The 25,227-nt window shown below is 43.5% G+C and overlaps 1 protein-coding gene across 1 annotated transcript in view; it reads right to left on the bottom strand.

Moving 5' to 3' along the window:
• Positions 1-34: 34 nt before the first annotated feature.
• Positions 35-25,227, bottom strand: part of lama1 (laminin, alpha 1) — a 43,712-nt gene continuing 18,519 nt past the window's right edge. Inside the window, exons 30-64 of the mRNA XM_072378980.1 lie at positions 24,932-25,072; positions 24,730-24,848; positions 24,563-24,652; positions 24,288-24,481; positions 24,062-24,209; positions 23,889-23,967; positions 23,628-23,739; positions 23,352-23,508; positions 21,077-21,287; positions 15,126-15,242; positions 14,893-15,056; positions 14,677-14,815; positions 14,470-14,572; positions 13,582-13,698; positions 13,274-13,450; positions 13,038-13,192; positions 12,032-12,175; positions 11,338-11,471; positions 11,063-11,216; positions 9,268-9,392; positions 8,203-8,353; positions 7,974-8,118; positions 7,269-7,410; positions 7,072-7,186; positions 5,944-6,096; positions 5,718-5,869; positions 5,447-5,638; positions 5,189-5,372; positions 4,968-5,074; positions 4,670-4,859; positions 4,432-4,581; positions 4,020-4,173; positions 3,285-3,418; positions 2,915-3,128; positions 35-230 (exon numbers count right to left, since the gene is read on the bottom strand). Coding sequence (XP_072235081.1) covers positions 76-230; positions 2,915-3,128; positions 3,285-3,418; positions 4,020-4,173; positions 4,432-4,581; positions 4,670-4,859; positions 4,968-5,074; positions 5,189-5,372; positions 5,447-5,638; positions 5,718-5,869; positions 5,944-6,096; positions 7,072-7,186; positions 7,269-7,410; positions 7,974-8,118; positions 8,203-8,353; positions 9,268-9,392; positions 11,063-11,216; positions 11,338-11,471; positions 12,032-12,175; positions 13,038-13,192; positions 13,274-13,450; positions 13,582-13,698; positions 14,470-14,572; positions 14,677-14,815; positions 14,893-15,056; positions 15,126-15,242; positions 21,077-21,287; positions 23,352-23,508; positions 23,628-23,739; positions 23,889-23,967; positions 24,062-24,209; positions 24,288-24,481; positions 24,563-24,652; positions 24,730-24,848; positions 24,932-25,072 — 5,118 coding nt within the window. The 3' untranslated portion in view covers positions 35-75. The remainder of the gene's footprint in view (positions 231-2,914; positions 3,129-3,284; positions 3,419-4,019; positions 4,174-4,431; positions 4,582-4,669; positions 4,860-4,967; positions 5,075-5,188; positions 5,373-5,446; positions 5,639-5,717; positions 5,870-5,943; positions 6,097-7,071; positions 7,187-7,268; positions 7,411-7,973; positions 8,119-8,202; positions 8,354-9,267; positions 9,393-11,062; positions 11,217-11,337; positions 11,472-12,031; positions 12,176-13,037; positions 13,193-13,273; positions 13,451-13,581; positions 13,699-14,469; positions 14,573-14,676; positions 14,816-14,892; positions 15,057-15,125; positions 15,243-21,076; positions 21,288-23,351; positions 23,509-23,627; positions 23,740-23,888; positions 23,968-24,061; positions 24,210-24,287; positions 24,482-24,562; positions 24,653-24,729; positions 24,849-24,931; positions 25,073-25,227) is intronic.

The following is a 25,227-nucleotide window of genomic DNA, read 5'->3' on the forward strand; positions in this document are numbered from 1 at the left end:
GAAACGGTATAAAACAAATCAGCTGAACAACAATCATCGAAATCTCAGTTCTTGTCACAGCAGGGTGAGACGTCATTAAACCGCAGGACACGATTCAGGAGTGATGCCCTGCAGGAAGTGGGCGGAGCCAAGGTTCAGCGCATTGCTCAGATGAGACTTCACAAGTTGCAGGTTCCTCAAACAACCTCTGAACCTGGAGCTGGTCGTCAGGCAGTTCTGTTTAACTCCAGCTGCATTAGAAACGCTTTGATTAGAATTTTGAGGTCCAGCTGATGATTAGATTAGATTTCCCTTTGCCAAGATTCATGTTACAACGTACAAAAAAAAAAAGTTCACCAATCATCAGTTCTTGGGTTTTATTATCTGGACATAATAACCTCACCTGTTCCTCATGAAGTGTTAAAACTCAACACATGACATATCACACTGTCATTATTTATTGAACAAAAACTGAGACAAAACATGGAAGCTGTGTGTGAAAAACTAAGTGAACCCTTACTGCTTCCACAGGAATTCTTAGCTAGGATCCTTAGCTAAGATATTATTTTTTCGAATTGGCTCTATATGAATTAATTGGATTATTTTTAAATGAATTTATTGGATTTCATGAATTATGATTACAATTAATTCCAATTGGCTTGAATTGGACTATATTATTTAAGTGCCTTGAGATGACAATTGTAATTTGGCGCTATATAAATAAAATTGAATTGAATTGAATTGAATTGAATTACGCCTTTCGCCCAATGACTGCTGGGATAGGCTCCAGACCACCCGGTACCCGATTAATGGACTGTCGGTATAGAAAATGGATGGATGGATGAATTGAATTAAGAGGGTAAGTAGCAGCCAGGTGCTGCTGATCAACGCTCTGATTAACTGATCAATGCTCTGATTAACTGATCCTCAGTCAGTGTGAGCAGCTCTATAAAAGTGATCTTAGAGAAGCAGCTGCTGCTGCCCATCAGTCTGGGAAGGGTTATAAGGCCATTTCCAAACTATCTGGAGTCCATCATTCTACAGAGAGAAAGATTATTCACAAGTGGAAAACATTCAGGACAGCTGTCAATCTTCCCAGGAGTGGACGTCCCAGCAAGTTCACCCCAAGGTGAAGAAGCCCAGAGCTGCATCTCAGACTCTACAGGCCTCAGTTAGCATGCTAAAGGTTAAAGGTCACCCCAAGGTGAAGAAGCCCAGAGCTACATCTCAGACTCTACAGGCCTCAGTTAGCATGTTAAAGGTTAAAGGTCACCCCAAGGTGAAGAAGCCCAGAGCTACATCTCAGACTCTACAGGCCTCAGTTAGCATGTTAAAGGTTAAAGGTCACCCCAAGGTGAAGAAGCCCAGAGCTACATCTCAGACTCTACAGGCCTCAGTTAGCATGTTAAAGGTTAAAGGTCACCCCAAGGTGAAAAAGCCCAGAGCTACATCTCAGACTCTACAGGCCTCAGTTAGCATGTTAAAGGTTAAAGGTCATGGCAGCACAGTTAGAAAAAGGCTGAACAAGGATGGCTTGTTTGGAAGGGCTGCAGGAGAAAGCCTCTTCTCTCTAAAAAGAACATGGCAGCACAGCTTAGGTTTGCAAAGCTGCATCTGAACAAAGCTCAAGACTTCTGGAACAATGGGCCTCATGGAAGAACCGTTTGTACGAACAGATTTGTTCTTAAGTCATGCTTACGAGTTATTTCAGAGAATTTGCGCATTCACCAATGTTTTCATATCTTAAGTTTTCTTTCAGGTACGAACAGAATTTACGAGTGATCCAGATCAGTCATAGGAGTTTCGTAAAATAGGCCGCTGTTATTCGAATCAAGTTTGCTTGAATAATGGATTGTGTATTTAATTACTTTAAAGCAATCATAGATAAATATATACATCATACCCCATAATTATTCTGACATTATTCTGTTTGACTTAAATGATGCACGAATTGAAGATTAATTTGGTCAAATGTGAGGCCATCTGTCCCACAGCTAAAGCTGGGCTGAAACTGGCTCATCAACAGGACAAAGATCCCAAACACAGCAGCAGATCTACAGCAGAATGTGGGAAAAAGAGAAGAATCAAGGTGTTGCAATGGTCCAGTCAGAGTCCAGACCTCAGCCTGACTGAAATGCTGTGTTGAGAGTAGCAGGGATGCGTAAGAGTGGACGAGGAGTAGGCGAGGAAACTTCACGAGGAAACAGCTCAGACAGGCCAGAGGACAACAGGCACACGAACCCAGGCCTAACAGTGGACAACCATGCACACGACACATAGACGGTCCCTCATTCAGACACAAAGACACATTCACTCAGATAAACAAAGACACACCCTCACAGAGACAAAAGAGAATGGACATCTAGGCACACATCCACACTCTCCAGGGAACTCCACCTACCAGGCGGAGAGGGCTTTGAGGCGGAGCAGACACCCCCCAGAGATGCAGTGAGGCCAGACAAAGAACCAGAGGACAAGTCCCCCCTCCTGGTACCTCCGCCCCATGCCAAGATAAGAAATGGCGGTGTGGGAGGACCTCCCCCCTCATCACTCCTGCTTGCTGATGGTGTGTGTGTGTGTGTGAGGGTGTATAAAATGCAGTGTAATTTGATTATATGATAGTTAAAGTGCAGTTAAAATGGGGAGGAGGGGGAAACACAGCATAGCTGCACCATCTCCACTGCTCATAGACAGTGGAGACCCTCCACAGCACCCCCCAGGCCTCTATAGCCAATGTTATGCTGTTAGAATTTAGAGGCAGGCAACCATACAGCACTGGGGGTGGGGCTGTTTTTGTTCAATAAATAATAACAAAGAGGAGGTTAGATTTACTGAGTCTTAAGATCTGGTGAGGAACAGGTGTTTTTATGTTATAAGTAAAACATGAGAACTGAAAGAGACTGAACTGTTTTTATAACATCACTGTAGTTTTCACCTGGATATCCTCCAAGGTAAACAGGGTTGTTGGTCTCAGCAGAAGTGGATTGTGGGTATGGGTTTGAGGTGGTGTATTTCCGTCCATCTACACTCAGAATCAAGACATGCTTGGTTTTTCGGGCCAGCAGTCGGTGCCACTGTCCATCACACAGCATCTGACCAGTTGAATGCACCGACACTCTGCCTGCCCCATTATTAACATTAAAAACCACCTGAGAAGACACACAGGTATGACTTTATCTGTTCAGGTAAATGTAATAGCCACACCTGGATAACTCATGCAGCTTCTTCAGGATAATAAATCATCACAGTTTCAATAAAATTACTTTTACTGTTTCGGAATGGTCAGTTGATAACTAACTGCTCACCTGTCCGTCAACCATTTCCAGTCCGATGGCATCAACCTTTGCACTGCTGATTCCTAGAAAGACTCCATCTGAATGGCTTGTTCGAAACTCCAGAGACACTGACATGTCAGAGCCAACTTTATACCCATCGTGCACTGCACACACACATCAGAGATGATCACATCAACGTTTTCACTGTGTAAACAGTAACAGATACACAGTGATCATTTATTCTCGTATCCCTGGATGAAATATTTCAAGTCTGTGCTGTAACTCCTCATACAAACACTAATCACTCACAGTAATAACTTTTCACAGTCCATACCACACTTTCCAACTGTCCATCTGTTCCATCATTCATCCATCCATATGTTCATCAACCATCCATCCATCCATGATTATCAATACCACAAATAAATAAATTCCATTTGGGTACTAATGTATGTGTCAATGCTGAGAGCTGGACTGATAACAATGAACAAACTGCAGGCAGATTTAATTCACATGTCCCTGAAGATCAGACGTCTCACAGCTAAATAAATCTATTTATGTTTATGCATTTGGCAGACACTTTTATCCAGAGCAACTTACACTTACATCCCAGGTAGGTTGGTAGCATAAGGGGGTTTTGCCTAAGGACCCCTACTGGAGGTAGTACCTTTCATGCAAGGAGGGAGTCAGCATTTGAACTCTGGTCAGCCACATGAAGGGCAGCAATCTTAACACTACACTATTTTGTCTTCATTTTACACTCACTCAGTTCAGCATATCCACTGCCATTAAAGTAACTTCCTCTCTGGTCCTTGGTGAAACAGGGACCAACATCATGCTGTGAGACTGGCTTGGACAGATCCAACATGGCACTGTTTAGACTGACTGATCGAACACAACCTGGGAAACTGCTGCTGATCTGAGACAGAGAGAAAAAAAGAAGAGATATGAACTCCCATGTTAATGCAGAAGAGCTTGATGTCAAACTGACTCAGGTGATATCTTTGAAACAACTGGAGCTGCAGCAGGGTGCTTAAACTGAAGCTGAAATAAAAGTTGAATCCGTCACCATTCAAAGAAATTTCTATTCTGGGTGGGACAGGGTAAAATAACTTGAACTTGTGGTGGAACTTTGTACTTGATGTGTATACTGCAACAAAATGATGAGTAGTCATACATTGATCCTCTTGGTAGTCACACCGTGAGGTAGTCCTCCAAGGTAAAGTTTGTTGTTCACATCCAGTTGGTTTCCTTTGATTGAAACGGAGTCTGGATGCAAACCGTCAACAGACACGGACACTGACCGCCGGCTCACCTCTGCACTCACCTGTGACAGTTAGACAGCAATCAAACTGACACGTTCCAATACTAAAAACTGCTAAACTTCTTAATGTTCAAATGTGTGATTAACTTACAGTGTGCCACTCTCCATCATTAACAGCATTAGATGAGGTGATGGTGGCAGGGCCTTTGCCCAGGTCAGCTGACAATCTTACCCTCCCCCCTCTGAAACTGAGGACAACATAGTCCATCTGTTTGGAGTCAGACAGGAGGAGAATCAACCCGTTCAGAGCCCAACTCCGAACAGACAACCTTACTGACACACTGGGGATGAGTAAAAATGAGACACAACAACAGATTTATTAGAGAATTTGTCTCATATAAAGAATAACAGACCATAGCCCCGCCCACCTTGTTGTCATGGAGACTGACCTCTTTCTGACTGTATGAGGGTTCACAGTGTAAGCCATGTGACTGTGTCTAGACAAACCAAACTGAACTGCTGATGGCAGAAATGTTGGCTCTGCCTCTGACGCACACTGCATCACAAACAGATCAATAACCAATAAGCAGACATACTGATTGATATTCAGATCAATAATCAATGGAATTCTGTGGGTATATCTCCATTTATAAATAAGAAAACTTATTACCGATAGTGCTCCTGGTGTCATGGCACTCAAGTGAGTGGGAGGAGCTAAAGTCAGGAGTGCGGGGTCAGGTGTTGGTTCTAGATCATACTCCTCAGGAAGCACCTTACCAGAAGTCCTCTCATCCAAGAAACAGCTGTCAAGCTCCACCCCCTCATACCTAACAGCGGCTGATAGATCGACAAGCCTGTAGAGAGACGAAACAGTTAACCAAACAGAGGAGCAGGACACAACCACCAGGTGTGTGAGGGCTGGACTTACCGTCTGCCCATCACCAGGTATTGGATGCAGCCTCTGAATGACCGGGAAAAATCGCGCAATCTGATTGGCAGACGTGACTCTTTGTCCTGTGGCAGCCCACCAATGAAAAAGGATTGAGATAAACGAGAAAATCCTCCCGGCAACAGCAAGACAGACTTCAGGTGATCATCATCCACCTGCACAGACAGAGATCTGAGAAGCAGACAGGTGAGACCATCACACAGGTAGGACAGGTGGGTTTAGAGGGGCAGTTTTCTATGGTAACACTTACTTCCTGTTAATAGTAATAATCACTGAGTGTTCAGTTCCATCACTGAAAGATCCTCCATCAGGATTCATCACTGTGACACTCTGAGTAGCGCCGCCCATATCACCAAGCTCTGCCTCCACACCACCTGAGACCAGGTGAACAGACAGGAAGTGCTGCACACAGAGAGTTATCCAGATTACTCATCACTCAGGATAATGTGTTGTCATTTAACCTCTGTGAGTCTCACCTGTCTTTGTGCGCGGTTATCACTGAATGCAGCCAGGAGGACTCCTGACTGGTTGTTGGAGGAAAAGGAAAACAGAAGCTCCACCTCATGACTGAAAGATGGAGGAGTGATCTGAATGAAACCTCCGCGCAACACCGACATGCTCCTCACTGCCTGAAAGATCAATCAGTTAGTCAATCAATCTGCATGGGTGATTGATTATTGACCTTTCACAGCACAGTACAGAGATATGCACTACCATCATTCCTGTTGTTTTAAGGTGGTTCAACAACTATGTTCCTCTTCTGTGCAGAGTTTAACAGCAATTGCTCAGTTAATTCAACGACACCAGCTTACTGTTTGAAACTGTACATGACATGGAGCTACGCCACACAGATTTTGTCGTCACGAACAATGAACAGCTCAGGCTCGGGAATCTTTATTTATGTGGACTGTGAGTTGACATTATTATCATTATTATAATTATCTCCACAGTCCCCTGGTGCACACTCAGGATGAGGGATTGGATCAAAGAGAAATTTCAGTGCAATCTGTTGGTTTCCTTAGCTAGGAATATTTTGATTTTGATTGATTGGATTAAGATTGTAATAAAATTAATTTGACTCTAAGGTGCTGTAAGACGACATTTGTTGTAAGTTACTTTTCTTTTTTTCTTAGTGCATCTTTTATAAAGAGCAGAAGGCATTCATTGTGAAACAAACACAAGAAACCATCCATCCATCCATCCATCTTCTGACACTTATCCAATATTGGGTTATGTGAGCAAAAGGCTAAACAGCGATTCTTAAGCCTCTCTCTTAATTGATTGAGCCCCCTAACCCTTGCCATTTTCTCTCAATAACACCCCTCCTGGTCCACCTATGGGACAGTGGAGTTCCCAGGTAACCCAATTTGCAGCTCTGCACCCACAGACTTCAGCAAGACTGGGTACTCTCAACAAATTAGCGCAAATAATTGTCTGATTTCTTTCCCTCTCATGAAAGAGAAGGGAAATAATCCTCTCTTCCACTCTGGAGAATTCCAATGTCTGAGCACACAAATGATGGGCTATGAGTAAACTCATTCCTGGCTATCCATGAATATATGGGTGTATCAATCAGCACATATATGCTTTAGTACAAGATTTACCTTTAGAATGCAACCCTTCCGGACTCCGTATGCATTTCTCAGCAGGTCAAAGTTGGAGCGAGCAATCTCCACATTCTTTATACAACCGATGTATGACCTAGACACCACCTGTCGCCTAGCAGGAAGAGAGAAAGCTGACTGAGGAACACAGCCAACACAACCTGTCTTCACATCATCTTAACCTGCTGATACATTACCTGATTGGTCTAGAAGAAGGAAGTCCTCCAATGTAGATAGGGTCAAGGTCAGAGCGGTTCAGGTCTGAAGCCGTTCCTGGAGACTCTGCCTCCAACACCTCCTTTGCAGAAGACTGGTCGGCTGCCATGATGGACAGGTAACCTGGATACGTCACAAAGTTTTATCATTACTACGAAACACCACAGCGTTACCACCAAATGCTACAGTCAGAGCAGTAATTCCATATCTAGAACGGGGCTGTACTGGCGCTGTTCCAGTAACTGTGATCATACTGTGTTTGTCTTTTTCTAAGTATCATCTTGAGATTTGAGAATAAACATAGATTTTTGCTTCTTAAATAACTGCCACTGGTGCTGATTAACATTTATTGTCATAAGTAACCCTGACAACAAGACTTATTTACAGACTGGTATGTAAGAAGCTGCAGGATGCCTCTACAACCACCTGGATTATTGGCTACCTGGCAAACAGACCACAGTTTGTGAGACTGAAGGGTTGTATATTTGAGAAGGTGGTTTCTCAGATACACGATCCTGCAGCACAGGAGCACCACAGGGGGCTGTGCTCTCACAAATTCTCTTCTCTCTGTACACCTTAGACTTCCAGTACAACTCAGAGTCTCTGTTCTCAACAAACTAGTAAACTCTGATTTATGTCAATCAAATCTAATTCAAACACTGCAGCTGTGGCAGCAGTTGAATTACCTTTACGCTTGTTTCTCTGCAGTGTGATCTTGTACCAAACTCCTGTGTTGTACTTCCTGTTTGAGTTCTGGACCAGAACACCTGAGCCGAGGTCAAAGCTCAGACGAATGCGCCCCTCTACCAGCTCTATAGAAAGAAAGTCCCTCTAAAGGAGACAGGAAGTAAGGTTGTATGTGTTTTTGTCACAAAAAATACCTCATTGGTGCGGTTGTGTGTGTGTGTGTCCTACAGTGTTGTTGGAGGCCAGGTAGAGCAGCAGTCCACCTGGAGACAGAGTTTTAAACAACAGCACAATGGAAGTGGATGTCGCTCGCAGGGACTTCTGGACAAATGAGAAGCCGGAACCGTCAAAGTAGAAGGACGTCTCTTCTGCCTGGGGGCTGAGACAGACAGGTGAGACGCAGACAGGTGAGACAGACAGGTGAGACACTGACAGGTGAGATAGACAGGTGAGACACTGACAGGTGAGACTGACAGGTGAGACGCAGACAGGTGAGACAGACAGGTGAGACACTGACAGGTGAGACAGACAGGTGAGACACAGACAGGTGAGACTGACAGGTGAGACACAGACAGGTGAGACGCAGACAGGTGAGACACAGACAGGTGAGACTGACAGGTGAGACACAGACAGGTGAGACGCAGACAGGTGAGACAGACAGGTGAGACACTGACAGGTGAGATAGACAGGTGAGACACTGACAGGTGAGATAGACAGGTGAGACACAGACAGGTGAGACTGACAGGTGAGACACAGACAGGTGAGACTGACAGGTGAGACACAGACAGGTGAGACAGACAGGTGAGACAGACAGGTGAGACACTGACAGGTGAGACAGACAGGTGAGACACAGACAGGTGAGACTGACAGTGGAGACACAGACAGGTGAGACAGACAGGTGAGACACTGACAGGTGAGATAGACAGGTGAGACACAGACAGGTGAGACTGACAGTGGAGACACAGACAGGTGAGACACTGACAGGTGAGATAGACAGGTGAGACTGACAGTGGAGACACAGACAGGTGAGACAGACAGGTGAGATAGACAGGTGAGACACAGACAGGTGAGACAGACAGGTGAGATAGACAGGTGAGACACAGACAGGTGAGACTGACAGTGGAGACACAGACAGGTGAGACAGACAGGTGAGATAGACAGGTGAGACACAGACAGGTGAGACTGACAGTGGAGACACAGACAGGTGAGACAGACAGGTGAGACACAGACAGGTGAGACTGACAGTGGAGACACAGACAGGTAAAACCCAGACAGATGAAACCTGCTCTGTACCTGCTGAAACAGCCTCTGCACCTGCCCTCTCTGCTGTTGTAGTTCCACAGTCCGACGTTTCTCTCATTAAGCGACGCTTCACCGAGGCAGCCGTGGAAAGAGGAAGTTTGTAGCTGTGAAGGATGCTGACATCACACACACTCACTGTTATCACCTGTTTACCTGTTCACACACCCACTATTATCACCTGTTTACCTGTTCACACACCCACTGTTATCACCTGTTTACCTGTTCACACACCCACTATTATCACCTGTTTACCTGTTCACACACCCACTGTTATCACCTGTTTACCTGTTCACACACACACTGTTATCACCTGTTTACCTGTTCACACACCCACTGTTATCACCTGTTTACCTGTTCACACACCCACTGTTATCACCTGTTTACCTGTTCACACACCCACTGTTATCACCTGTTTACCTGTTCACACACCCACTGTTATCACCTGTTTACCTGTTCACACACACACTGTTATCACCTGTTTACCTGTTCACACACCCACTGTTATCACCTGTTTACCTGTTCACACACACACTGTTATCACCTGTTTACCTGTTCACACACACACTGTTATCACCTGTTTACCTGTTCACACACCCACTGTTATCACCTGTTTACCTGTTCACACACCCACTGTTATCACCTGTTTACCTGTTCACACACACACTGTTATCACCTGTTTACCTGTTCACACACCCACTGTTATCACCTGTTTACCTGTTCACACACACACTGTTATCACCTGTTTACCTGTTCACACACCCACTGTTATCACCTGTTTACCTGTTCACACACACACTGTTATCACCTGTTTACCTGTTCACACACCCACTGTTATCACCTGTTTACCTGTTCACACACCCACTGTTATCACCTGTTTACCTGTTCACACACCCACTGTTATCACCTGTTTACCTGTTCACACACCCACTATTATCACCTGTTTACCTGTTCACACACCCACTGTTATCACCTGTTTACCTGTTCACACACACACTGTTATCACCTGTTTACCTGTTCACACACCCACTGTTATCACCTGTTTACCTGTTCACACACCCACTGTTATCACCTGTTTACCTGTTCACACACCCACTGTTATCACCTGTTTACCTGTTCACACACACACTGTTATCACCTGTTTACCTGTTCACACACACACTGTTATCACCTGTTTACCTGTTCACACACCCACTGTTATCACCTGTTTACCTGTTCACACACCCACTGTTATCACCTGTTTACCTGTTCACACACCCACTGTTATCACCTGTTTACCTGTTCACACACCCACTGTTATCACCTGTTTACCTGTTCACACACCCACTGTTATCACCTGTTTACCTGTTCACACACACACTGTTATCACCTGTTTACACACCCACTGTTATCACCTGTTTACCTGTTCACACACCCACTGTTATCACCTGTTTACCTGTTCACACACACACTGTTATCACCTGTTTACCTGTTCACACACCCACTGTTATCACCTGTTTACCTGTTCACACACCCACTGTTATCACCTGTTTACCTGTTCACACACCCACTGTTATCACCTGTTAACCTGTTCACACACCCACTGTTATCACCTGTTTACCTGTTCACACACCCACTGTTATCACCTGTTAACCTGTTCACACACCCACTGTTATCACCTGTTTACCTGTTCACACACCCACTGTTATCACCTGTTTACCTGTTCACACACCCACTGTTATCACCTGTTAACCTGTTCACACACCCACTGTTATCACCTGTTTACCTATCCACACACCTGGCGTGTTACCTGAGCGTGAGCTCCCACTCCTCCGATGTAGATCACCGTGTTTCTGTCGATATCTAAAACTCGGGACGATCCTGGTGATGATGTCGTTACTGTGGGCAATGGAGCTGATTCAGAGTCCAGCTGATGGACGGACAGAGAGCCGTGGGCTCCAAACCTGACAGCATGACATCACCACATGACATCATTACATAGATGACACTTAGTAATTCAGGTTTGGCTGCAGTTTCTATTTAAATGATATAATCAGTTGCGATCATGTAATCGCTGTGTTTTACCGTGTAGCATTGATTCTGGTCCATTTGTTGTTGGTGATGTCCATTCCAGGAAATTCCAGACGTGTGCTTCCTGAACCCACATTCCACAACAGGGAAACCTTCCCATCATGCATCTCTACAACCAGGAAGTCAACCTAAAACAAAAGTTTCACTCGAGTGTGTTCACCTGCTGGTCTGGATCAAACTGGACATTTAGTCCTGGTCCAATTTACTGGCAATTTTTCACATCAGATCAACAGGTGTCTAACAGAAGACATACGGATAAGGTCACAGCCTGACTGACAACTGTTCTGGTGTATGTTTTGTCGTGGAACTTCCAAACACAGTTGTGGGTTGGGCTCATTGAGTTTGAAACGTAAAAAGGATTCAAAGAGTCAAAATGACCAGCGTTGTGGCAAAGCAACATAAAAACTGGTTCTGACACCTGTAATGAACTTAACCAAGCAACAGACATCTCCCGTGTTAAGAAAAATGGTCTGAGCTTGGAATCACAGAATCTATTACTGTAGGTTTGGAGGTGTTTGGTTGTTCTGTTTTCATGTTTCAGGGAAAAGATGAGGAAACACCTGCTCACTTTGGTCTACAAAGTTCAGACGACAAGATTTCCTCCTGTTAAACTGAACCGTACAAACTGCCAGAAACTTCCTACGTCTGCACATGCTCATTACACAGAAGTGTGTGTATGTGTGCGTACCGTGGTGTTGCTGCCCAGGTAGAAGAGCAGGTTATCTGGACGGGTTGTTTTCAGGGTCAGACTCAGAGTGTTGAAGTTGCTGGACTGAATCTGTGGTCTGTAGGAACGAACACAGTCTCCATCCGCCTGCACCGCCACCTTTATCTGATGATGTCACATGACCACGTTATCATAGTCATCATCCTGACTGCTGAAAAGTCTATCATACGGGTTAATGAATAACCTCTCCTTCTCCTCTTCCTTCATGAAATTGGAAACTATCATCTGTAATCCCTTATTTTAAAGCATTTAATCCCTTATTTATATATAATGCAGCAACAATAAAGACTGGGAAACTATCTATCCCTAGGTGAAACCAGTGCAAGGACCGTCTGGTATAGTTAGAGAAAATACAGGAAAGCCATACCCTAATTAAAGCACTATAATTAAAAGAACAATTGTAGTCCTGACTGTCTATTCTGATTAATTGTACACAGTCAAGTGTGTTAACTGTAAAATAATATGAAAACTCTATGCTTACTATGTTTTCTTATGTGAGAGAAGTTGAGATAGTTGCATTTAATATATTTGTTAAGTTTTTATTTTTCAGTCTATTATGTGCTACTGAATCAACCAGATGGAATTGAGAATTTCTTTAAAGTTATTTCAGACTACCTCAGTGCATTGGTATTCCACACAAACATAGTCATCTGGTGAACTGGAATTTGGTCACCAATCTGGTACAGTACCTTGCTCAAGACTCGGTGCAGCTTGGTCATGGCAAGGAGCTGCCCCCCCCCCCCCATGTACAGTTTCACGGTACTGGCCATGCGTTCTTAAACTTGCATGGCTTAATCTTTGAGACATATGCAACTGGCAGGATCAACCGGGTAGGCCCTCCACAGGTGTTGACGCTGCTGTCAGAAGGGGGCCCGCCCGTGGCCGGTCATTTATAATTTCCTCCAGGAACTGAAGTGTAAAATGTGGAGTTCTGTGTCTTAGGTTGTAGTCGTGTGTGTTTGTGTACCGAAGCTGCCTGTCTTCTGGCCTGATCGATCAACTCTCTGATATCAGACAAGTTTCTGCTCAGCATTTCTCCAAGCATGCTTAGCGGCTTTATTTTCTCCATCAGATGCTGAGTGCGATGCTCCGCCTCCTCCAGCTTGAGCTGCGCCTCATTGGCTGAGCACACAGGAAACAGGAAGTGTTAACCTTTATACAGCTTTTTTGTTATTGTTTGAAAGTTCAGTGTTGCTGACAGACCTGAAGTATGTGTGTGAGTCATGAGGAGGTTGGTTTCTCTCACGGTGCTGTTAGTGTTTTCGACCACTGAAGTAGAGTTCTTCAGCTGCTCTCTGAGTCTCTGCAGCCGATGCATTGCCTCCTGCAGACCGGAGTGTGTTGCTGCAGTCTGAGCCTGCTGCAGTGACACAGATGATCCTGACGCACATAATCAATATGGCAATATGTGAATAGATCAAAACACCAGTAGATTAATACACCAGTAGATCAATGCACAGATAGATCAATACACTGATACACTTAGTGTATCTGAGCATTAGCTGTCTCACCATAAGGGAGGCTCTGCAGAGCTCTGATTGGCTGACGGAGGACGAGACTGGAGTTATAAATACGGTCTCCGATCAATCGCAGTCTGGTGGTTACCATGGAAACATTCAGTCGCAAATCTTAATGAGAGAAGAAAATGTATAAATAATAAAGAAATGTCTTTAAACACGACAGGTGAAAATGGAAACAGACGTTTCTACTAGTTTCATACATTCATGAAAAGAAGGTTTAGCCTCCTCATCACAGCTGAGGGTTTGACATGTAATTATATTTAAACAGGTTTAATATCTGTTTTAGTCCAGAGTCAGAGTGAGTTTGGGAAGTTAGGGTGTTAGGCTTCAAATACAGTTGCTGCTAACTACGCGTGTTGATCATGGCTGCCTTTGGTGCGTTGGTTGTGCATCTCTTCATGTGTACAGACGCAGCCATAAGTAGGTAACTGCTAGGGGTGTGTAAGCTGACTTTTGATGTTTTGCGCTGTGCTTAGTTTAGGGGCTTCACATACCATCTATGATACTATAAAGGTTGCTTTTTCTGTCGTGATATTAAGATCAACTAAATGCTAACTACTAACGTCATGTTTACCGTTTATGAGAGCGCTTCTGCTTGCATCCTGTAAATCTGGAATGGATGACACTTGCTTACTTGAACGAAAAGCGAAACAGCAGCTGTATTTTCAGCCTTAGAGGTGCTGGTTACTGAACCAGCAGTGAGAAGCCTGGACTGAGACTGCCTTGTTTGTATGGATGGCAGAATCAGACAAGGTTGCTGAGATGAACACAAGAGGTCCAGAAGCTTTAACGTAAAAGTCACATGATCATGTGACACATGGTTTCTTCAATGAGTCTGTTTAAAGTTTTTATCCACACAAAGGAATCAAGTAAGCAAACCTTCAGCAGCCGCGTTGATTTGCAGACTTTCCTCTAAAACAGCAGAAGAGACGTTCAGTTTGGCTCCACCCTCTGCTGACAGAGTCTTCTCTGATTGGATGGTCTGAAACACACATGCACTTCAGCGTTAGGCATACAGACATCTGGACAGACAGCTGTGATTTGCAGTCGTCAGTGTACACCTGAGCAACATGAAACTGTGAGTACCATGTTGAGAGCGACGGCGGCTGAGATGAGGCCGGCTGAGGCGGTCTGCTGGGCGGTGTTAACTTGCTCTAAGATGTCATAACCAAGCTGAGCCAATTGGCTGCTGTTCCAAGACTTGTTACAGACTGATGACAGAGAGCTGAGCGGGAAAAGTTGTGTTTGTGAATACAGAAACAGCAGAAATGTGCACACACAATAACATGCACACTTTTGTACCTGTGGAGGGAATGGGCGTGGCTCTGAAGCCGGTGGGCATAGCTTTCTGCACGATAAATGTTCTCCAGAGCCTCTGTTATTTTTAGCCCAACAACCAGATTGTCCACGTGTTTCCTGAGCAGCGGGCGCCACTGATCCAGCTGGGCGCCCAACGCCTCCACCTGCTGACCAGGTGAGTCATTATGGACGTTCCTCAGTGGGTTATCACAGAACAACTGAATAGAACAACTTACTGCAGAGCTGTTGGTTAAAGCTGACGTCATAGTGACGGCATCCTCCAGCAGTAGTTGGCTGTCATCCATTAGGCGGCCCAAAGACCGATGCTCAGCATTCAGTTTCTGATGGGTCGACTGACGGAAAATAAAAACACATGAAGAGCTCCGGTCAGCTGGTGTTAGGGTAAGGGGTTAAAATAACTGACCGGGTTAATAAACTACATTTATGATCCTTCTTTTGGCACCTTGTACAGGTTCAATGACACTGCAAACCCAGGAAGAACAACATAAATACATCATGGCTGATGAAAAACAGGATTGAGATGGAGAAATACTCATGTAGAATAACTTGTTCGTGATAGAAAATCAAGAACTGCCATCCCCAGTCTAACTAACTGGTTTGTGATGGCCTCTCTGAATTAGAGGCTGTGGAGCCTGGAACTGGTTCAGTTATGGTGACCAATACCTCTCATTTTATACAGGCTTACATTAGGAAGTATTTTTATTCAACGTCGAAGATATTTCCATTGCTCTACAAACAATAGTCAGCTGAATTTATCTCTGAAGCCAGGTGAAATGAATCAGTTTATACCCTTTATGGTTGCACTATATCCCATTAGTCTGACAGCAAATGATGTCTGGAAAACGATTCTGCTGCTGTTCAGTAAGAAATGTACCAGGTCAGACCTACTAACATTTATTTATAAATCAAAAGATGGATATTTTCCCAACAGGGAACATAGGGTGCCTGAGGGCCTGAAGGTCACAGACATCCAGGACTGACATTCACAGAGATGTCTGCAGATTTTCTGAATGTTTAATTATGGGTGCCCCATGCCATAGGCAGGGCACACATATTACTATTGCTCATACTTATTGTGAGAATGCATGGCATTCTCACTATTGTTTTCCTGTTTCCCTTTATTATTATTATTATTCCGTACGTTTTTTGGCACTCAACTAGTTCTACAATCTTTGACCGATTTCAACAAATTTGGTATCAAAACGTTCAGCTCCTTCAGGAGATGATGGCTACTATTTTTCATGTTTATAACTTTTATACTTTTTAAACTATTTAACTTTTATTCAAATTTTCCCCTCATTCAAATGAATGGCAATTTCTTTCAACTCTTCAAAAACTTCCTCCTCTTTCCAACCTAACTAGTTGAGCATACATTCAGCTAGAGACACCATTCAAATTTTAAAATGTTCACAAGACATTCAGCTATTATCTGATTATACAGATTTTTCAAATATTCAGCCAATTCTGAAATATGACAGTTTAAAAAACATGAACATTTTTGCTCCTTCTTGATTTTTATGCATGAGAAGATTAGAGTGGCAGACTGATCATTTTAACTTTTTCTGATATTCAAACAAATTGCTCTAACTTTAAAACTGTTCAACTCACATAAACAAATTATACCTTAAAATGTAGGTACACTTGTCCTCTTTCAGCTGATGTAACTACTAAATAGCTCACATTTACAGAATTTCAGCTATGAGCCTTGAAGCGAGAGAAACTTTTCAATTTCTCTCACTAACTCCAATGTAAATTTGGTGGAACGCCAGAGACAGGTTCAACTGTGTTCAACCTGCTGCCGTTTAAATTTTTTTCACTCCATTCAAATAAAAACTACATTGCTGCGTTCCTCCAAGCCTTCTGCTTCTTACGGTCTTCAAATTATTTTCCTCGCTCTTCCGGTTTTCTCACAGGAGGTCATAGTATCCAAATATGCAATTTCTGCAGGTTACACAGGGAGAGAGCTCGTTAAGCTGCAGCTGTTGACAAACATTGCTGTCACTGATGACATCACTCTTCCACTCCCTGCTGTATATTACACTGAAGCCATTTTTACTATTATTCACTTGATTTCTGATAAATTTCAACTAGATTCAGCTATTTGAGCATGTTCAACTAATCCATTCAACTTAAAATGCATTCTCACTGCTGTTTCGCAGGAACAGCTCTTTCTAGTTATTCTTCCGTTTCCGCCCGTTTTTCGGCGCGCTACTCGTCCCACAGCGAAGGTCCGACTCAAATAAAAAATACATGGCTGCGTGCGCGCCGATGGGCAGAAGTGTGCTATTACTTTTCTCTCTCATTACTCGACCGGAATAGCGGATAAATGGGAAAAAGCGGGCAAATTGTCAATGGGAAAATGAATGGAGAAGGCCTTAACGGCCTCCCCTTGGAGGCCTCTGAACTCAGCCATACAAGGTCACACACACATCATTCAAAGTTTGTGTGTGACAGGAAAGACTCAGCTTTAACTGGTGTAAAGGGCTTGTTAATAGCTTATACGGCTTTGACACAACGGCAGTTTACGTTTTAGGTGTCCAGAGGAGCTCATTTTGTGGCTCCTCCACTCTACCTCTCACTCTAAAAATCTTTAAAAAATTATTTTTCAAACAAATGCCTCTCACGTCCAAAATATCTGCCTGATCTGGATAAATTATACATCAAAACGTAGGTATTTTAGTTGTCTTTCACCCAATGCGACTGTCATTGAGCTGGGCCTCACAGATTTCTCACAAATCCCCTCTGAGCGCAGAGAGGGAACATTAAATCCCATTATAAAACGGGCGAGGCCTGAAATCAGTCGGAAAAATCATTTTAAAACTGCCATAATAAAGGAGCCACGGGGGTTAGAAGAACAAAAATTACACCGCTGGCTTCCCCCGTCCCTTCTGGCGCTCACGGTGAAAGAATTATTCGGATACGACTTCTACTTTTCGAACAGCGACCGTTTGTTCCAGATTTCTTGCTCAAAATGAAAACCCCATGATTTTAAGGGGACAAAGTGAGGTGCAGATTTGGCAGTGGGCACGTGCAGCTGTTGCCCACAGCAACTAATTAGGAGGCCAGACTCAACGAGCCCCAAACTGTCCTATTTTAGAGGGCAGTAACTCAGCCATACGGTATCACAGAGACATCATTCAAACTTTAAAATGTTCACAAGACATTCAGCTATTATGTGATTATACAGCTTTTTTCAAATATTAAGCCAATTCTGAAATATGACAGAACATGAACATTTTTGCTCCTTCCTGATTTTTATGAATGAGAAGATTAGAGTGGCAGACTGATCATTTTAACTTTTTCTGATATTCAAACAAATGGCTCTAACTTTCATGCTGTTTAACTCAGACAAACAAATTATACCTTAAAATGTAGGTACACTTGTCCTCTTTCAGCTGATGTAACTACTAAATAGCTCACATTTACAGAATTTCAGCTATGAGCCTTGAAGCGAGAGAAACCTTTCAATTTCTCTCACTAACTCCAATGTAAATTTGGTGGAACGCCAGAGACAGTTTCAACTGTGTTCAACCTGCTGCCGTTTAAATTTTTTTCACTCCATTGAAATAAAAACTACATTGCTGCGTTCCTCCAAGCCTTCTGCTTCTTACGGTCTTCAAATTATTTTCCTCGCTCCAGCTCCTTTCAAAAAGACATTTCAGGCCTTTTGAAACAACATGGCGGCCCTATTGTAAAAGCTTTATGCCAGCCTGTGTTCACTCATGTTTTCCATTATTCAGAACATATTAACAGGTTCATGCCAGCCCCTGATGAGACAAATGCGCGCGATAGCGCGCACTAACTCATGTTTTTCGTTAATCTGAACAGATTAATAGGTTCATGCCAGCCCCTGATGAGACAAATGCGCGCGATAGCGCGCACTAACTCATAAATTTCCATTATTCAGAACATATTAACAGGTTCATGCCAGCCCCTGATGAGACAAATGCGCGCGATAGCGCGCACTAACTCATGTTTTTCATTAATCTGAACAGATTAATAGGTTCATGGCAGCCCCTGACGACACAAATGCGCGCGATAGCGCGCACTAACTCATGTTTTTCGTTAATCTGAACAGATTAATAGGTTCATGCCAGCCCCTGATGAGACAAATGCGCGCGATAGCGCGCACTAACTCATAAATTTCCATTATTCAGAACATATTAACAGGTTCATGCCAGCCCCTGATGAGACAAATGCGCGCGATAGCGCGCACTAACTCATGTTTTTCATTAATCTGAACAGATTAATAGGTTCATGGCAGCCCCTGACGACACAAATGCGCACGATAGCGCGCACTAACTCATAAATTTCCATTAATCTGAACAGATTAATAGGTTCATGCCAGCCCCTGATGAGACAAATGCGCGCGATAGCGCGCACTAACTCATAAATTTCCATTATTCAGAACATATTAACAGGTTCATGCCAGCCCCTGATGAGACAAATGCGCGCGATAGCGCGCACTAACTCATGTTTTTCATTAATCTGAACAGATTAATAGGTTCATGGCAGCCCCTGACGACACAAATGCGCACGACAGCGCGCACTAACTCATAAATTTCCATTAATCTGAACAGATTAATAGGTTCATGGCAGCCCCTGACGACACAAATGCGCGCGATAGCGCGCACTAACTCATAAATTTCCATTAATCTGAACAGATTAATAGGTTCATGCCAGCCCCTGATGAGACAAATGCGCGCGACAGCGCGCACTAACTCATGTTTTTCATTATTCAGAACATATTAACAGGTTCATGCCAGCCCCTGATGAGACAAATGCGCGCGATAGCGCGCACTAACTCATGTTTTTCATTAATCTGAACAGATTAATAGGTTCATGGCAGCCCCTGACGACACAAATGCGCGCGACAGCGCGCACTAACTCATAAATTTCCATTAATCTGAACAGATTAATAGGTTCATGCCAGCCCCTGATGAGACAAATGCGCGCGATAGCGCGCACTAACTCATGTTTTTCATTAATCTGAACAGATTAATAGGTTCATGGCAGCCCCTGACGACACAAATGCGCGCGACAGCGCGCACTAACTCATAAATTTCCATTAATCTGAACAGATTAATAGGTTCATGCCAGCCCCTGATGAGACAAATGCGCGCGATAGCGCGCACTAACTCATAAATTTCCATTATTCAGAACATATTAACAGGTTCATGCCAGCCCCTGATGAGACAAATGCGCGCGACAGCGCGCACTAACTCATGTTTTTCATTAATCTGAACAGATTAATAGGTTCATGGCAGCCCCTGACGACACAAATGCGCGCGATAGCGCGCATTCACTCATATGTTTTCATTAATCTGAACAGATTAACAGGTTCATGGCAGCTGGTGACGAGACAAATGCGTGCGATAGCACGCACTAACTCATGTTTCCATTACTTTCAACACATCAGTTGTGATAATAGGTTCATGCCAGCCGCTGACTCATATGTTTTCCATTATTCTGAACAGATCAACCGGGCCTTATGTATCTAAAGCGGGCAGATTTCACCAGAACAACCCAAAATCTCATTTTTCAGACTGGATTTGAAATATCTGGCAACTACCAGCTTCTCTGTCTCTCTGTGTGTGTGTGTGTGGACGGGCAGAAGACGGGCAGCAGCTGGGCACCCATCAAAATTTCTTCAGAAATTTTCTAGTGATATTATGTTCTGTAGATGATGAATATTCAAAGTCAGTTTTACATTCAGGAATTTTTTTATAAAACTGCTTCACAGTTCATAGACTCAGCTTTTAAAGATTATTGAACCTCTGCACATCTTTACTTCTGAGACTCTGCCTCTTTAAGGTGCTCTTTTTATACCCTATGGTGTTACTGATCTGTTGCTGAGTAACCTTATTAGTTCCATCAGGCTTCTCCAGCTGTTTCTCTTTAGTTCCACTTACTTTTCCAGTCTTTTGTTGTCCCAGCTTTTCTGAGACGTGTTGCTGCCATCAGATTAAAGATGAGCTCATATTTTGGTTTAACATATCAAATGTTGCTCTATGAGATTAGAATAAAACTGTGAATAATGTATCAATGTAAGATTGAGAAGTCCATACTGCTGTTTTTGTCTACATGTTACGCAGCATCCAATATTTTTAGGAACTGGGGTTGTGTGACATAATAAAGGTTTATGTGTGTGTGTTTTTGTGTTTACCTGATATCGGCGTAGCAGAGTGTGTGTTTGCTCTAGCAGAGCAACTGTTTGTGTGTTTTGCTGTGCAGCGTCATTGAGATGTGTGTTTTCAGACTGTAGCATTGTCATGACAACAGTGATGGAGGAGTTGAGAGTTATGAGTCTGCTCCTAACCGCCGCCATGCTGGACAGGAAGTCATCCTGCAGTGAGGGGGTGAGAGACTCTGAAAGGCTGCAGAGAGACAAAAGCAATGAGAGAGAGAAATAAATCACTTTTCTGTGCTTCAGTGCTCAAACAATAAGAGCCCAACACCAACCCCAGACCTGAAATCAAAGAAATTACGTGTTTTGAGGTCCCAGTTTGTCCCAACCTGTTTTCAGACTGAGTTGACTAGACCTGAATGTGAGAGAGAAGATGAGTCATATCCAATGAAGCCAGCTGATATTCAACTGAAATAATAACCCTAACCCTATAATGTAATAGTACAATGGACTGACAATGAAACAACAGATGGATGGATGGATTTAGAAGAGTCTCAATTAGTCTGGAAAGATAGTTTAATAAAGTATAAAAAAGCACTTCGTAAAGCTAGAACTACTTATTATTCATCATTGATAGAAGAGAATAAGAATAATCCCAGGTTTCTTTTCAGCGCTGTTGCCAGGCTGACAAAGAGTCCGAGCTCTGTTGAGCCATGTATTCCTTTAACTCTCAGCAGTGATGATTTCATGAGATTCTTCATCAATAAAATTGTTTCTATCAGAGAGAAGATTGATGGAATCCTTCCCATTATCATCACTGATGTATCATCAAGTAGAGCAGCTTTAGAAGTATCTTTAGAACCTGATTTGTATTTAGACAGCTTCTGCCCAGTTGATCTCTCTGAGCTAATAACAGCAATAGTCTCTTCTAAACCATCAACTTGTATTTTAGACCCAATCCCAACCAGACTGTTCAAGGAGGTTTTCCCCTTAACTGACACTTCCATATTGGATTTGATCAATCGGTCTTTGTTGACAGGACATGTACCTCAGACTTTTAAGGTTGCTGTAATTAAACCTTTACTTAAAAAACCTACTCTTGATTCAGAAGTGTTGGCTAATTATCGACCTATATCCAATCTCCCTTTGTTGTCTAAAGTTCTTGAAAAAATAGTTGCAGCTCAACTTTGTGATCATTTACATAGAAATAATCTGAAGAGTTTCAGTCAGGATTCAGAGTGCATCATAGCACAGAAACAGCACTGGTGAAAGTTACCAATGATCTCCTCTTAGCCTCTGATAGCGGACTTGTTTCTGTGCTTGTCCTGTTGGATCTCAGAGCTGCATTTGATACGATCGATCACAGCATTCTGTTACAGAGACTTGAACATGTTATTGGGATTAAAGGAACTGCATTAGGCTGGTTTAAGTCATATTTATCTGATAGATTCCAGTTTGTTCTTGTAAATGAAGAATCTTCCTCACACGTTGAAGTAAGTCACGGAGTTCCTCAGGGTTCTGTGCTTGGACTAATTATTTTTACTTTATACATGCTTCAAATTAGGTAACATTATCAGACAGCATGGCATAAATTTCCATTGTTATACTGATGATACTCAGCTGTACTTATCTATGAAACCAGATGAAACCAATAGGTTGGTCAGACTACAAGCCTGTCTTAAAGACATAAAGACCTGGATGACTCAGAACTGTATGCTTCTAAATTGAGACAAACTGAAGTTGTTATCTTTGGACCTGAGCACTTCACATAGATATTGCCTAGTTATACAGTTATGGTATTTGCTTGGCTTCTAGTACTACAGTGAGGAACCTTGGAGTTATTTCTGACCAGGATCTGTCTTTTGACTTACATATAAAACAGGTTTCTCGGACTGCCTTCTTTCATCTTCGTAATATCGTTAAAATCAGGAACATCCTGTATCAGAGTGTTTCAGAAAAACTACTCCATGCATTTGTTACTTTAAGATTGGACATCAATTATCACAGTTATGCAGACGATACACAACTTTATGTGTCTCTGTTGCCAGACAACTGCAGCCCAGCAGACGTAGCAAAGAGAAGAGGGTCAGCATTGGTAAATATCTTGAGACTCGGGCCCTTACAATCACTGACCAACCTACTCCCTTGAGATGACATTTGTTCTATTTTGGTGCTTTATAAATTAAACTGAATTTGACTGAATTGAGTTCAACATGCTCCTCCTCCTGGAATCACAACCCAGTTAAGAGCTGGTCCAAAGGGGTATAGATGTGTTTGTTTATTTTCTTTGAGTGAAATTATTTCTAAAACAAACCTGAGCTCCAGATTGGCTGTAGACTTGGCAGCTGTAAGATTTATGCCTCTGATGGTTTCCAACATGGTCTCTAGCTCTTCCAACAGACATGTCTGATTGGCTGAATTAAGCTCCTTCTCTGTGGGCTGGTTCACCTGTCGTGCCTTCATCTGCAACACTGAACCAATCACATTTCAGTCATGTAAAAGATGATTTTCTGATGGTTATGACATCACTGTGATGTGTCAGTTATGTCATGCCATCATTTGCTCAGAAAACAACCGTGGTATTCTTTACCCTGGATCTGGACTTGAAGGTTGCTGATGGTCCCCTGGAGCAGTGCACCTTGGAACAAGCTGCTGTTGGTGGACATGTCAAGTTCCAGTTGGTTGTGAAACAAACTGGTGACCTAACCAATTAGGAAACAGAAAATAACCTTTCATGGATCTTCCTCAGCTGTACAGATATGCTGAGGTTAATGTTCCTCTCCATAAACCTCTTTCTGTTTCAGAGTGAGATCTGATGAATCAATTTAAAACCCGTCAGGTGGGTGTCTACCTGCTGCAGCAGAGAGCTGAGATCAGAGGTCAGATGTTTGAGGTTGTCTTCTATTCGGGTCAAATGTGACATGTTGGCACTCCTCTGTAACATCTCAGCCTGGACACATAGAGCAGGTTACATGACAAACAGAACAAATGACATAAATGCTACTGAACAGTGTGAGGGGTGACTTCACCTCAAGGCGTTGGGTCCGGTTCTTCAGCAGAAACAGCTGCCGGTATGGTGCCATGGCAGCATGGGTCAGGTTGACAGACAGAAAATGGTCATGTAATTTATCGAGGTCGTCAAGCAGGACGCCGGTGCAGCCATCATCACATGCTGAAGTGAAAAACAGCGTCACCTCTGATCTTAATCATATGTTAAACAGGAAGTGCTGTTTGTGTCACTGATACTCACACACACACGCTGCTCCCTGCAGGACGTGGCGCTCGTCACAATGGTCACATGACTGACCTCTGACCCCAGCCTTACACTCACACTGTCCAGTCAGCATGTCACAAAATGGGTGGAGCGAGCCCCACCCCATGCAGTGACACTGGGAACACACGCCACCCAGCAAAGAGGGGTTACCATAGTAACCAACCGAACACCTGGACAGGACAACAGATTTTCAATGAGGTAATGAGTGAAATCATGTGATGTGTGGCAGGTAGTTGGCCCTCTGATGTCACCTCTCGCAGTATCTGCCCTCGTAGCCGCTCTGACAAGAAGTGCAGCGGAAATCGCCCGCTGCTCCGTCCGACACGCAGGTGGCACTGAAACTAGACACACAGAAACCCACCGTCAGGTGACAACATGCAGGACAGGTGAGGAAGTAAGGGACAGGTAGCAGAGTCACCTGTTATTCTGCAGGGGGCAGGCACACCGCAAGCAGTCGCTGACGGAGCCGCTGATGTTCCCATAATACCCCGGGGCACAGAGCTCACAGCTCCGCCCACCAGTGTTGTGCTGACAGTCCTGGAAGGACAAAAAATAACTGAGCAAACAGGTGCCGACTCAAAACTCTGCTGTACACGATGTACGGCACAATGGTGGGGTACCTGACACTCTCCGGTCTTGGCATCGCAGATCTTGCTGTGGTTGTTGCAGCGGCATGGAACACACGGATGCACATACAGTGACTTCAGACTCTGAGGCGCCAACTCAGACAGAGGCTGCCTGAAATAACCTGCTGCACAATCCTGAAAACGCATGGGTCAGAACAAGTCAGGCAAGAGACAGATGGGTCAGAACCAATCAGCTATGCCTCATATTCAACTTTTTCTCGCTTATAAATTTAGTTTGTATTTTGATTTCCCGATTCTGTGATTTCAGAATTCAGCCACAAACCTTCAAA

This window comes from Leuresthes tenuis, unplaced genomic scaffold (genome assembly GCF_036924035.1).
Source record: "Leuresthes tenuis unplaced genomic scaffold, fLeuTen1.0.hap1 SCAF_24, whole genome shotgun sequence".
NCBI lineage: Eukaryota > Metazoa > Chordata > Actinopteri > Atheriniformes > Atherinopsidae > Leuresthes > Leuresthes tenuis.